Raw genomic sequence first — 14,558 nt, 5'->3', positions numbered from 1 at the left:
ATTTAGAATATATTCTTTCAATACATTTTAAATATTTTATTCTCCAGATATCCTAGCATTTCGAATAATGTATGTGCTCAAAGTCAGTTTTGTTACTGGAATTATATTTTCAGTCTTTCAAGTTTCCTGCCCGTGTTAATTTCATTCAAACTGACAATCAAAGGATATATATTCTCTAAGCTTTTAAAACAGGTGGATTGTGGCATTCCTACAAATATTTAATTTGGGAGAGAAATATGGATCAAGATAATAAAAATTTGATGACAGGCCCATCTTACAGATCATAAAAGTAACTTAAAGGATTGTTTCCTACTCTTATACTCATCAAATCACCTGAAACACTTTTGAAAAACTACAGATTCCTGAGTCTCATTCAGAATCTTCTTTGTAGGACTATGAAGTCTGTATTTAAAACAAAAAATTTCCCATAATGCTCTCCAAGTGATTCTGATCCAGTTAGTCCACAAAATAGCATTACGAAATCAGTGATTTAAGGAGCTAAGGTGATTTTGATACACAGCCAAGATCAGAAATCACATCTTCCAAAGATAAATTGAAAATAATTTAACAATAACTAAAACTTCAAGTTATTATCTTTAACATCTTTTACCAGGCATATAGCTAAAAATCTACAAAGCCAGAATTTGAAACCAGGAGTTGCTCTTTACAAATCCCATCCTTTTTATTCTTTATTTTGCTGCCCCTCAAAATATAATGCTACCAGAGGTTAGCATTATAAGTAGCATGGTTAACCATCTTTAGGAAATACTTCCAAAAAGATTTTGATAAAAATTTAAAATGTGCAGTTACTTAAGAAGTGTATATTCTTGTTGCTTGACAATCAAACCTCAATTAATCTAAGAATTATTTTAAGAATGAAAGTTCTCTGGTCTCATGATTAACATGTAATTTTTAAGAGAAAATAGAAACATCACAGCAGAAGTACTCTTGTACTTCTGGGATTAAGCCAATTAAACCATTTCAGCATTGTCAATAAAAGGATAAACTCCTTTTGGTATTCCTCCTCTCATTTTAAAGGCCATGTACCAGGCACAGAGTACACTATAACCAAAAGGAAGGAAAAAAAAAAAAAAGAAAGCCCTGAATACACTTGGCTATTGTGTATTCATGCTGGTTCTGGACTCTTCCACATTATTGATCCACTTCCATCTCTAAAGTCCAGAGAATACATTCCTATGTTTCCTTCATGGGCCTGATCCCCAAAGACCTCAAAATGTACCTGACTTTCCTCAACACCCGATTTCCACTGGTAATTACAATGCAAATAGGTCATTATGGAATAGGGTGGTTCAAAGTGTTAGACCACACATCTTAACCTCGAAAGGAAGCAATGCAAAATGACCATTTAATAAGAAGGTTAGCTTCTTTTTTTTTAAATGTATTTGTTTAGTTTTTTCATATGTATGTCCACGATTTCTAGAAATTCAAAAAGGAGGATTCCTGGAAAAGTGCAGACTCTTTTTGACTCTGCAAAAGTCTGTTTGGAGCTCCTTTTTACAAGGAAGTTTAGATTGTGAGCCTCTGACTCAGAGATAAAGAGCATTAAAACACGTGTACAACTCCTTAATTTGCCCCTTCACAACAACCTTGCTGTTTTTTCTCTGCCTTTGCCATTTTTTCCCACAACTGATTTCTGCATTGCACCCCAAAACAAAGCATTAGTAGGGAGATGACTTCTCAGCTCAGGATGAATTCTAAAGTCCTCACCATAGCCTACCAGGCCCTGAAAAGGTGTTTCCCTCTGAGATCTCTCTGACTCATCTCTTACTACCTTTACTGCCTCCACCCTTGTCCCTCTACCTTCCTTGTCCTTCACGAAGCACACCAAGCCCATGGCAGGCTCAGGCATTTGCACTTACAATTTCCGTGTCCCCCAGATACTGAGCTGCATCCCTGCTGGGTTCCCTCACTCCATGCAGCTCTCTGCTCAAATGCCACCTTCTTGGAGAGGCTTCCCTGATCACCCTCTAAATAGCACGCTGTGCCACCACAACTCTCTACCCCTCAGGCTGCTTCATCTTTCCTCTTAGTACTTTGCATCTCCTGGCCAATTACATATTTCTTTGCCATCTGTCTCTGAGCACTGGAGTTTAAATTCCATGAAAGCAGAGACTATGTTTGGTTCACTGTTATTTGGTTCCCTGAATAGTACCTGACTCATTAGAAATTCCTAATAAATATTTTTAACCTAATATATATGACCACAGAATATCAGCTTACTGAATGCACTAGTGAATAATTTTTAAAAGCATAGGTTCCTCAATATGGTATTTTATATACTTTTTAAATTTTATTTTATTTATAAATGTTTTACACACACATATATTGCATATATATATATATAAGATGATGTATATTTATGTAGTATATACATATACTACATGTATATAATGTAGTAACCAGAACAATTGACCCTGAATCCCCTTATTCTCTCCTCCCCCAAGTACATATCCATTCTAACACACACGCGCACACACACACACACACACATAACTTGCTGTGTCAATGTGATTGCTGTAATACACCATCCAGGTGGTTATATTTGAATTGTGGTTTCTTCCTACACTTTGTGGGTGAGTTAACATGTCACTCTGCATGGACTGATTTTGTAACTCATCATCATGATGATGCCAATGGGCATTTGGGCCTTGGGTGATGCAGGCTGTTCACTACCTCAGACAGCTTTCCAAGAGCAATATATCCAGGGGTGGCACAACATCTTTTGTGATTCATAACATTCCTCCAAAGGTTATTAGGTTATTGTAATCCCTTGGGGCATCAGCTGCAGATATCACCATCGCAGGCTTACAGACAGGTCTATGTGCTAAGTATTAAGACAAAATCTGAAGTGGTTATGTGAGAAGGCACAGCATAGGTGGTGCAAGAGAGCCATGATACCAAATCCCGACTTTGCTACTTGCTTAGAAGTATTATCTCGGGTTAGGTGCTTAACATTCTAAACCTTAGTTTCCTGTTCTGTAAAATGGGAATCATAATACCTATTTGATAATATTGTTGTAAGGACACATATAAATAATAGTATCTATAAAACACTGTTTGGCACCAAATACTCTAAATGGCAGTTATTTAAATAAAATTTTCTCTCAGTCCCCATGAGGACACTTAATTCAGTGCCTGAGGCATAGGAGCTACTCAAGTACTATTTGCTGATTGATAAGGCTGTCTTCCAATACTCTCTGGAGACCCTTCTCTAATCATCTTAGTTGATAAATGGGGCATGGAAAAGAACAAAGTCAGGATAACTTTGGTGCTCATGAATTCAAGCTAATCGGGTCCTAAAATTTGGAAATGATTACTTGAGTGTACAGTTAAAAAAAAAAAAAACTGCACCAGGGGTAGAATGAGACTATTGTACTCGATATAATCTTTTTGTCTCAAGATAACACTTTAAATCTTAGGAAGAGATGGATTGAATCATGGTCAAGATGAATAATCATAATAGTTCTATTGAAAGAACAGTCAGGGAAGGTGAACAACTTTTCAAGTGTCCAGACACCTTTTTGATTTTGCATGCCAATAGGCAGGGTTATTGGAATTTATAATCTAAAGAATAATTTGTTGAATTGTGGGGTTATGTAGTCATATTTACATACACACACATCACCCTTCTGTCTATAGTAAATATACATTTCCAACTATATTTACTTGGAATATTGTGAAATATGTTTTCTTTCCTTGAGTCTGTATGAGTGGTACACAGAGTACGGTGGGGCAAGGAGAAGGTGGCAGAATATAAAAAATGTTATAAAAATCTATTGTGCATGTGACTTACAGATTCAACAGGTCTGACTAGTGAATCTTGTTTTAAATAACCACCAAACCAGCTTTGTTCTTTAGGAATGCAACGTTGCCCACTGTCTTTGTCATAGTTTGGAAAATTCTTTATCAATAGTAAAGAAGACATTCTTCCACTTAACCTTCCAGTGTAGTGAAAAGCACATATAATTTGATTATTAAATCCCAGGTCAGCCATTAACTAGTTGAATGTCTTTGGGGTTTTTTTAAGTCTCATTTCTTTGATTTATAGAGTGGAAATAAAGATAGCTAGCAGAAAAGATGTTATTGCAGAAATCAAGTGTATCTGTATATATACACATATTTACAACACATTTTTATTACATGCATTTTGTGTGTATGTGTATATATAAAGCACTGTAGAGTAAGATTTAAAACTTGCTTCTGCTTAATTAAAAATGTAGCCACTATGTAGAATATACTTTAGATGTTTCTTGAATAGTGTAAATAACAGCCTTTTCTAAAAGAAAATAATAACATTAACTATTGTTTTCTTTTATTACAGGCTTATGAAAAAATTGCTTACCTTCTCACTAATTTAGGTAAGTCCATTTTTCTTCACTCTTTAGTAACATGGGCATATTATTCTGCACTTGCTTTACACACTTTAGCATTTTTTATATGTTTTTTATATCAACTTTAGTTATATAATTGTCAATAAAAGTGAAAGAAGGGGCGTAGGAAGTTGGACTACATCACATAACTATAGAGAGGCAATGTGTATAGTTACAAAATCTTACTAGACAAACCTAGTTCTCCCTACTTGGAATTGCTTTTTTCCACCACCTTTTCAGTTCTTCGTGATTTTCGCCCCCAATATTTATTTTTATCAAAGTGTCATATTACATGTACGCAGTTTAAAAGGCAAAAGATTATTAAGAGATTTATAATAAACACCAGTCCTTTGCCACATTACCCATTCTTATTTTCCGTATCCCTTAGGGACGGCTTTTTAGCATTTTATCAATTAATTTCTTCTGTTATTTTCTACCCTGTTTCTAAACTGTATGCCATTCTTGGGTTTTCCAGCTTTGGGAAGTGATTGCCTTCCCATCATAAAGACAAGAACTTAAGTCTTTATTCCCTGCAGTGTTCTGTCTCTGCACACTTTCCCATCCATCGCCGGCTAAAAACAGACTTAATTCCCCTCCTTCCAAACTAGTTGTACCAGCAGTTTTAGCCAAATGAATAATTAGTGTTCAAATTATTGTGTCTAGAGAACTATGTTCACATCTAAGGCATGGTGTGTACTGTGATCCTTCCTTTCTTACACAACCTTTATATTTTCATGAAGCTAATAACAGCACTTTTTTTGCTTAATTGTCTACACATACTTTCCTTAATTTATCCCAAACTTCCTGCCATAACTGTAAATTCTCTCTAAATACATTCAAAAACATCAAGTATTGCATTCATTTTATTTTCTTCTTAGAGTTATCCTCCCTGAACCACTGTCTACTCCAATCTCAATAGGTTACCCTCTGGGCTTGTGCTCAGCTGCATCTACACTTCCCTTCACCAGCACTGTGGGAATTCCTTTCACCTTTTCTCTGCTGGACATTACTTTTTGGATCCTATGTTTCTTCTGTCTTAACTTAATTCCTTATTTTGCTACCTGGAAAGTAAATTTCTCAAAACCTTACATGTCAGAAAATGTTTTTTTTTCTATCCTCGAACTGAATTTTTGGTCCCCCAGTTCGGGGTGCAAAATTTTTATTGCAGATTTGTTTGAGCAGTGATCTTTTATTGAGAACTCACCAGAGCCAAGGCACTGGGCTAAGCTAAACACTTCTCCTTCATTATTTTGTTTTATTGTCATCACAACTCTATGACAGTATGATCCCTAGTTTATGGATAAGAAAACCAAGATAGTTAAGTTAAATAAGTAGAATTTAAACTCAGAAGTGACAGACTCCATTGACTATGGTGGAGGAACTGTATGACTCTATTATGATATATCACTTTCGTTATAATGTATTTACAAATACAAGTAACAAGAGAAGGAACAGTGTGTACAGGGAAGAACTAGTTCCTAGTTCATCCTCTGGATGACATGATTACTTGGAAATTACATGACTATGAGCAAGTTTTCCCCTCTCTCCATTCCATTCTTCCTCCTTCTCCTCTTTCCTCTGTTCCTCCTTTTTTTTTTTTTTTTTTTTTGAGTCAGTTTCTTCACTGGTAAAATGAGAATGGTAATACTTCCTGTTTCACCATTGTAGGTTGGCCGCCTGACACATGACAAGTGCTCCATAAATGGGAATGATCTTTTTCATCATTTCCATTGTTCTTTAAACCCACTGAGCTACAATTTCTTCAGTTGGGTAACAAAGCACTTGAACTAGATTGTCTCAGAGGTTTCTTCCAGCTCTGATTCCTTACATTTATTAACTTTTAAAGTACTTTATACCCAAGATAGAAGCAAATCTAAGCAAGTGATTTGGGGACCACAATTGATAGTAGGAAACAGAACAGTTATCTGTGCTAAGTTCCAGGTGTATTCACTTCATATTTGATTTTTCCATCTGTAACTCATACCATAATTCCTGTGGATTCATAACTGTTGATTAATAATGAATGAATTGTATTGATTTAAATTAATAAAATATTGATATTTTATTTAAAGTACTATAATATCATTGCATGTATATACCTATAAATATATACATATAATATATATGACATTATATTCTGTATAACTTTTGGTTTGCAAATTTATGCTTCAAATTAGAAATTAGGTTTAACTTTCTGGAGGAGGCCAAACACTGTTTTATTTAAAATATTTTTTAAACTTTGTTTCTTGATTTCTTTTTTTTTTTTTTTTTTTTTTTTTTTGCGGTACGCGGGCCTCTCACTGTTGTGGCCTCTCCCGTTGCAGAGCACAGGCTCCGGACACGCAGGCTCAGCGGCTATGGCTCACGGGCCTAGCCGCTCTGCGGCATGTGGGATCTTCCCGGACCGGGGCACAAACCCGTGTCCCCTCCATCGGCAGGCGGACTCTCAACCACTGTGCCACCAGGGAAGCCCCTTGATTTCTTTTTTTGTCCAAATATTTTATTTTCAAAAACCACACACACAAAAAAATCAAAGCTTTAATTCTATCACATTAAGGTTTTTTTAGAGAGGAAATATATAACATTTGATTCCAAGAGATAATTTTTTCAGCCTAGTTTTATAGTTGTTGAGAATTAGATCAGAATGGTTGTCAGTTGTTCCAAATAATAAAGTAACTATAATAATGAACTGTGATTTATCTGTAATATTAATTATCTATAAAAATAAACCTGGATTCCAAGAAACAAATTATGTCAACTGGTAAAAATAGTTTTTATTTTGTCAGAGGTCAATTCAGCAATAGGAGCATCTATATCAAGAAAATAGTAACAATAAAATCATATGTCACCATATTAACTTTAGGCAAAAAAGGGTTTAATATCTATTTGAGAGAGACAGAGAAACACTTCATACTGATAAACAATCTACCAGGTCATTATAATAGTCATGATTTCTATACACCTTTTCATAAACCTTCAAAACATAGAAAGCAAAAAATGATAGAAATACAAAAATAAATTGATAAATCCACACTCAAAATATAAGCCAGGGTATAGAGTATTTGAATATCATAACTAGCAAGCTTCTTTTAAAATATATATAAACTGTATGCTCAACAGAAATATTATTTTCAGACACTTGATACATTGACAAAACTTATCCATGTAATTTGGCCACAATGAAATTGCAACTTTTTTGCCCCCAAACAGAAATCACACAGGACACATTTGTGGATCACGATGCAATAAAATTAGAAATGGAGAACCAAAAGCAATCTTACTCACAGGATTTTTTAAAAAATCCACATTCTCATTTCTAAATAAGTTTTATGCTTAATTTACAAACTATTTAGAAGGAAACAACAATGAAAACACAACCTATCAAAACCCATGGGGAAATGTCAGCCTATCCTGAGTGTTCTCAGTGGTGCCCACCAACCAGTCACTCTTTTCGATGCCCCACAGACCCCCTCCTATTTCCGGCACCTACCTGCTTTGGACTTGGAGTTCCCCAAGACCTGTTGCGTTTTTATTCTGTGCTTTGCTCATGCATGTATTTTGGTCTCTCTTTTCCTTAAGTCAGAGCCCATCTATTTTCTACCTTTCTTGAATTTTTCAATTATATTAAAATATATATATATTAGATGTGCATATATATTTTCTATCACTTACTTGGGTACTGAGTGGGAGCAGAGGCTTCAGTACATGCTGCCATCTTCATCCAATCTCTCATCACTGTATTTTGTTGTGTTTTGTTTTGTTTTGTTTGAAAAGTTAGAACCCTAAGGTGTGAGTTGACAGAGTTCTTAAAATTATCTTATCTAATTCCTCATTTCACAGATTATAAAACTGATTACAGAGAAATGTGAAGAGACCTGCCTGAGATTACCAGCAAATTAGGTGTAAGGTTGAGATAAAAACTGGGCTCTTGTGACTGATGTGGCCCTCTTTTCTCTTTACTATTCCGCTTCAGTCTGCATACAAAATATTCCTTTTTCAAAGAACCCTGTGGACAATTTAGGTCCCTATATTAAGTATAGCCAGTTTGGGTGAAAGACTGATCTAATATTTATGGTTACCTCTAAATGAAAGGAGCAGAGAGAATCCTGAAAAATCTTTATATCTTAGTAACAAGCATCATACTTCTGTAGCTGTGGGAAATGTCTAAAGATTATCTCATTGGATCCTTTCAGCAGCTCTATGGAACAGATATTATCATTCCTATTTTTACAGATGCAGACACTAGAACTCAGAGACATTGAGTGGCTCATAGAACTAGTAAATGACTGAACCAGATTTTGAACATGGGACTTCTGATTCTGTATCCATATTTCTTGCCATTTACCTCGTCTATGTAAACACACCCTATGTTCCTTTTAGAATATCCTCGAACAGAATCTGAATGGGAAAACAGCTTTGCTTTGAAGATGTTCCTCTTCCAGTTTGTCAATTTAAACAGTTCTATCTTCTATATTGCTTTCTTTCTGGGGAGGTAAGTCAACTCCATAGGCATTATCTTTGCAGAATGACAGAAATTGTCAACAGTTCCACTGCAGGTTTGTTAACAGGGGTGGCAAATTCTTGTCCTCTGCTTTAGAAAACTGTCCCAATCAATCTTCACATGCTTTTTCAAGTCAAAAGACTCCTCAGTACAGTGTTTCTAGCTGCCACTCCCAGTTAAAGTTGGCATAAAAAAGTAAAATCATATAACCGTATTACTTTTCTGTATACCTGAAGCTAACACAACATTGTAAATCAACTATACTTCCATTTTTAAAAAATAAATAAAACATATGCCATCCTTGGGTTGAATTATGACTCTCCAGTCATAAGTAATGGTTTTGTTAAATAAGAAAATAATTTTTATGTAACCCCAGCTTACAGTTCCTTAGTGGGGAAACATACCTATCATGGTAATATTTTTATTTTCCTTAAATTTGCTGCAAAATATGAAAAAGAAGCATATTAAGCTACTGGTTCTGGTTTGCCATATGCTTAACACTCTGACAAGTGCCATGGAAACATGCTGAAGCTAGAAACATTTTAAACTAAACCATTCAGCACATTGTATTAATATTCGTTAACTAGGTCAAGAAGACATTAAAACTCCACAGGTAAAAGTAGAAAATTTCATTCGGTTGTTTGTCTGTACTTTCTCAACTCATTGATATTGACTTCACACGTCATTTTTCCTTTGTAAGTTGGGTCCTTTGATGTGTAAGCATGGCCTAAGTCAACTGTTTGGGTACAAGTTGCTCCAGAGAACACTTAAGTCTCTACCCACACATGCACTTGTTGTAATGCATTAGTAAATGTTCTTCAGTCAACCCACATAAACGCTAATGAATTAAAATGGCTTTTTACAGATTTGTAGGCCATCCAGGAAAGTACAATAAACTTTTCAACCGGTGGAGACTGGAGGAAGTAAGTAATCTTGTAAGGGTAGGTGTGGGGATAGGCATGGATATGGACCAGTGACTATGGGAGGAAGAGGGGGTGGGAAGGGAGAGAAAGGGGAGGTGGAACAGGGAATTTCAGGCATGCTGAAGACACATTTTCAATAAAGGAGACTTCCTATGGTTTCAGAAATGAAGGAACTAAGTCTTTCCAAAAAAGAGGGTGATCCTGACCTCAGCTCTTTTTTTTTTTTTGTAAAGCAATAATTTGCTCATTTATTTATTTTTTTTATTTATTTGATTGTGCCGGGTCTTAGTTGTGGCTCGTGGCTCCTTCGCTGCAGCATGTGGGCTCCTTAGTTGTGGCATGAGAACTCTTAGTTGCGGCATGCATATGGGATCTAGTGCCCTGAGCAGGGATCAAACCCAGGTCCCCTGCATTGGGAGCCCAAACTCTTACCACTGCACCACCAGGGAAGTCCCTCAGCTCTTTTTAATATTCCATCAAAGCTATTTTTTCCATTCATAAAGCCCAGAAATTTAGCTCCAGAACTGTTTTTCTTTGGGGGAATTATTATTGTCTATTGTACTGGTTTCCAAACTTTTAAACATGCTATGTTTCCTTTTAAGCAGGGAAAATTTAGTCCAAAAGAAATCTTACTTCAAATACTAATTTATAAATATATAGGTATATCTTCAAAGTCTCATATTTGTTTATTGATTTATTATATGTATGTCATGGAAACAAAATGTCTAGGAATAATATCTCTCTATCACAGTGTAAGAATATTTCATATTTTCACTGAGACTGACAAATTGTCCTCCCAAATGCTATGCTCTACCTATAGAGTATGAATCTACTTTTCAGACTTCTGCCAAGAGAAACATTTTAATTTTTACCAATAATCCAAAAGATATCTTCTTTTGATTTCAGTTCCTTTAATTACAAGTGAGATGGAGAATATTTTTCATATTTCTGTTGACATTTTATACTTCTGTGTGTGTATTATTCCTATTTATTTTCATTAAGCTGTTTTTCTGCTTTAATAATTTATAAACAAATAAAATTAGGCTCTGATCTTTCATATTTGCTGCAGATATGTTTCCCATTTTCTTGTATATAGTTTAGTTTAGTTTTGATATTTTTTTACAAAACTATATAGCATTTTCTAATCAAAATATTACTGTTGTTAATGGTTTGGGGAATTTGTATCATGACAAAAAAAAATGTATTCTCCATTCAGGAAATTTTAAAAATTCACATTTTTTAAAAAAAATTATTTATTTTTGGCTGTGTTGTGTCTTCATTGCTGCGTGCGGGCTTTTTCTAGTTGTGGCGAGCGGTGACTACTCTTCGTTGCAGTATGTAGGCTTCTTATTACGGTGGCTTCTCTTGTTGTGGAGTCTGGGCTTTAGGTGTACGGGCTTCAGTAGTTGTGGCACTTGGGCTCAGTAGTTGTGGCTCACAGGTTCTAGAGCACAGGGTCAGTAGTTGTGGCACATGGGCTTAGTTGCTCCACGCATGTGGGATCGCCCTGGCCCAGGGCTCAAACCCATGTTCCCTGCATTGGCAGGTGGATTCTTAACCACTGTGCCACCAGGGAAGCTGAAAATTAACATGTATTTTTAGCTAATGTTATTTTTTTTAATACTGATATCTTTGGCCCACTGGAAGTTTATTTTGGTGTAAAGAGTAATCAAGATCCCCCCCATGCCTAATTGGCAGCCACACATTTAATAAATAAATGTAATAAATACATGTTTTCATTCGGCAAAATGAGACTGTAAGATTTTTTATATTCTACATCTTGAAATTTCTGGACTCTTTTCAGTCTCATTGTTAGACTGTTTATTCCTTGTGTAGTTCAAAATTGTTTTAATTATTCTAATGTAAAATCCAATTTAATTTGTGGCAGCATTAGTAGGAGGTCATAATTTAGAGAGAGGCTAAGAAAAGATTACCTGAGAAATAGGAGATATTTCTAGTCTCTATCTAAAAAGTCCCCAAAACTCAGGGCCTCTCTCATTAATGTTGTCTCCCCAAAGTCTTCTAAAAGTTTATTGGAATACATGGAGAAAGCCTAAAAATCCCAAAGAACGTATGCTTTATATCACAGAAAACTGGGCTCAAATGTTAATATTGCTGATTATTCACTCTTTGTCCTTAATTTAACCTCTCTGAATATCTGTCTTCTCATCTGTAAACTGGCAATAGTAACACTTAGGTTGCAAAGCTGTTAATAAATAAGAGATAATTTGCATAAGACAGTTAGCGCAGTCCCTGGACTGTGGTAGGAACTCTATAAATTGTAACTGATATTTATCTATGCTCTGTCTCTACAGCTACCTGGGTATTATTCTATGGGACAGAGATCAACTGAGGCCTTTCATAGTCCCAGGCCTCCTGAAAATCCCCAAATCAGACTTGCTTCTTTCATAGCCTAGAAGTATGACTATATCTGCTAAAAGGTTTTCAGCTACCCAAATGCGGGGGGAAAAGCAAGGCTTACTTTTTCCAGGAGTGTTCAGTGGCCTTAGCAAGGGTAGTGTGGGGAACAGTGTAGTCACGCGCAGGTAGATCTGCCTATTGATGCCATTTTAGTGGCTGCTAGCACCAATAATTTTATTTAATTGGGTACTCTTAATTGGGAAATTATTGGAATTCATGATTCTTCTTTGAAAGTACCAGGGGAATAATTATAATACTAATGTCAGGAAAAATACTTCATAACCATCCTAGATATTTTCCACAATACATATGCCATAGATAGTAGCCATATTTTCCAACAAAGGATTATTTATTTTGAAAAAAACTCAGTGAAATAAAAATATGGGTTTGTGATAGGCTCTAGAAATCCTGGAAGTGTAGATAGAAAAAGTATACATGATGGAAGATAAGAATTGATCCTCTGAATTCAATCATACAGCAAGCATTTATTGACACATATTCTATCCTAGGTCTCTGCTGGATAATATGTGGTGTACAGATGAAGAAGTCTCTTTCCTTCCTTTGATGATTTAATAGTCTTGAAGAAAAGAACATAACCACGATCTGTAACAAATATTTTGTCTTTGGAATCTGACAGCCTACATTCTATTTTTGCCGTACCTGAACACATGATCTTAATATCTCTACGTCTCGATTTTTTTTATGTGCAAATTGTGATAAGAATAGCCACCTCAGTAATATTGGCCATAGGTGGATTAAATTGGATCATGCATGTAAAATCCCTGGCATAAATAATGGTAGCCATTATAAAGAAAGGAAAAAAGTACTACAATTTTATTTAGAACATTTACGAACTGGCTATACTGGAATTCCCTCATACTACGCCATATAATATCTCATATATGTAAATCTGTGTAAAATGTTAATAATAGCTAATATTTAATGAGTGTTTACTATATGCCAGCACATTCCAGCAATTGGTTCTAAGTGTTCTACATATATTAATGCATTTAATCCTCACAACAAGTCTGTTATTACCCTCATGTTACTGATGAGAAAACAGAATCTTATATAATTTGCCTAAAATTATTGAAACATACCTATAAATTGATGAAGTAATCGATTTAATATCAGTTTGATTCCGGCAGTCTAGAGTTCATGTTCTGGTCACTGTGCTTTCCAGCCACCCACCATTGGGATAGCATATTGCCACAGTGGAGAATCTAATAAAAATTGGTTTTGGTACAAGATCGCTGAATGATTGCTGGCTCCTACATGTAAATTGGATTTAGAGTAAACATACTAAAGTGGATCAAGTGAAAGGAATAGGGTATTGCAGTCTGATACTTCTGTCTGCCACTTAGCTTCATTATCTACAAAACAGAGATATTAACACCCATGTCACCAGACTCTCATGAGGAGCAAATGAGAAAAATACGTGAAGGCACCCAGCTTTGGGTTGTCCATGGTCGTATAATTTTGAATGGTGCAATGGGAATGAAAGCCTGGGTCTCCTGCACATTCATCTATGCCCTTTACTCATTCTAAGTATAGACTTTATCCCGAATGAGTTTTAGAGTAATGAAGGACTGGAGTTAGCTCAAAGGAATCATTATGTGAAGAGGCAGATCCACTGAAACTGTTAGATCTCTTTCTCTACCCTGTAAATCAAACTACAAAGTCATCAAGGCTTAAATTCAACAAAATTATAAATGGTCCGTCATCCAGCCTTCCCACTTTGGCCTACCACCGTGGAGAGTGATCCAATCACATGGTTCTATGATAGTCTTCTTTTTAACTTCCCGCGTAATAACAGGCTTTGCTAAAGCAACCCTTCAAGGCAATGAACACATTTGGTAAATAGAATTCATCCTTAGCATTATGTAAAAGAGCAGTGGATGAGGGTACAGGAGACCTAAGCTTTCATTCCCACATTACCAGTTAGCATTGCATGATCTTGGACAAGTTAATTTGCCTCTGTGAGCCTCTCTACAAAAATGAAGAGTTTCAGCTTGCAGCTGTGATCTGTGATCTGACTCTGTAGCTTAGTAATTATTCTGCCTCAGACATTCTACCAAACCCACTTATGGTATATATGTAGCAGAGTTCAGGGGGTCCTAAATTCAGAAGGAGTGTGCTTGGATAGGAGACTTGAAACTTCTCCACACAATAAAAATTATCACTGGCAAACCCTCTCTCTGGCTCAGATTAGGGAGTTTTAAGTTACTGGGCTGGAAACAGAAAAGCAGGCTCTTTGTGTCCTAAGTATTTGTTCCCTTTGAAGTCCCACTGGTACTGATTTGATAGAAATAGAAACTGTAG

At 35.7% G+C, this 14,558-nt stretch overlaps 1 protein-coding gene across 1 annotated transcript in view; it reads left to right on the top strand.

Annotated features, from left to right (window-relative positions):
- The window catches only part of ANO3 (anoctamin 3), a 124,298-nt gene that overhangs the window by 92,018 nt on the left and 17,722 nt on the right, over nt 1-14,558 (top strand). The window contains exons 14-16 of the mRNA XM_089915034.1: nt 4,343-4,379; nt 8,772-8,883; nt 9,758-9,815. Coding sequence (XP_089771160.1) covers nt 4,343-4,379; nt 8,772-8,883; nt 9,758-9,815 — 207 coding nt within the window. The remainder of the gene's footprint in view (nt 1-4,342; nt 4,380-8,771; nt 8,884-9,757; nt 9,816-14,558) is intronic.

This window comes from Delphinapterus leucas, chromosome 7 (assembly GCF_059928025.1).
Source record: "Delphinapterus leucas isolate spDelLeu-1000000601 "Yukka" chromosome 7, BTC_Dleu_Yukka2, whole genome shotgun sequence".
In the NCBI taxonomy this organism is placed as follows: Eukaryota; Metazoa; Chordata; class Mammalia; order Artiodactyla; family Monodontidae; genus Delphinapterus; species Delphinapterus leucas.
Note: the sequence above shows the minus strand (reverse complement) of the source record. Positions and strands in the feature narration are given on the sequence as shown.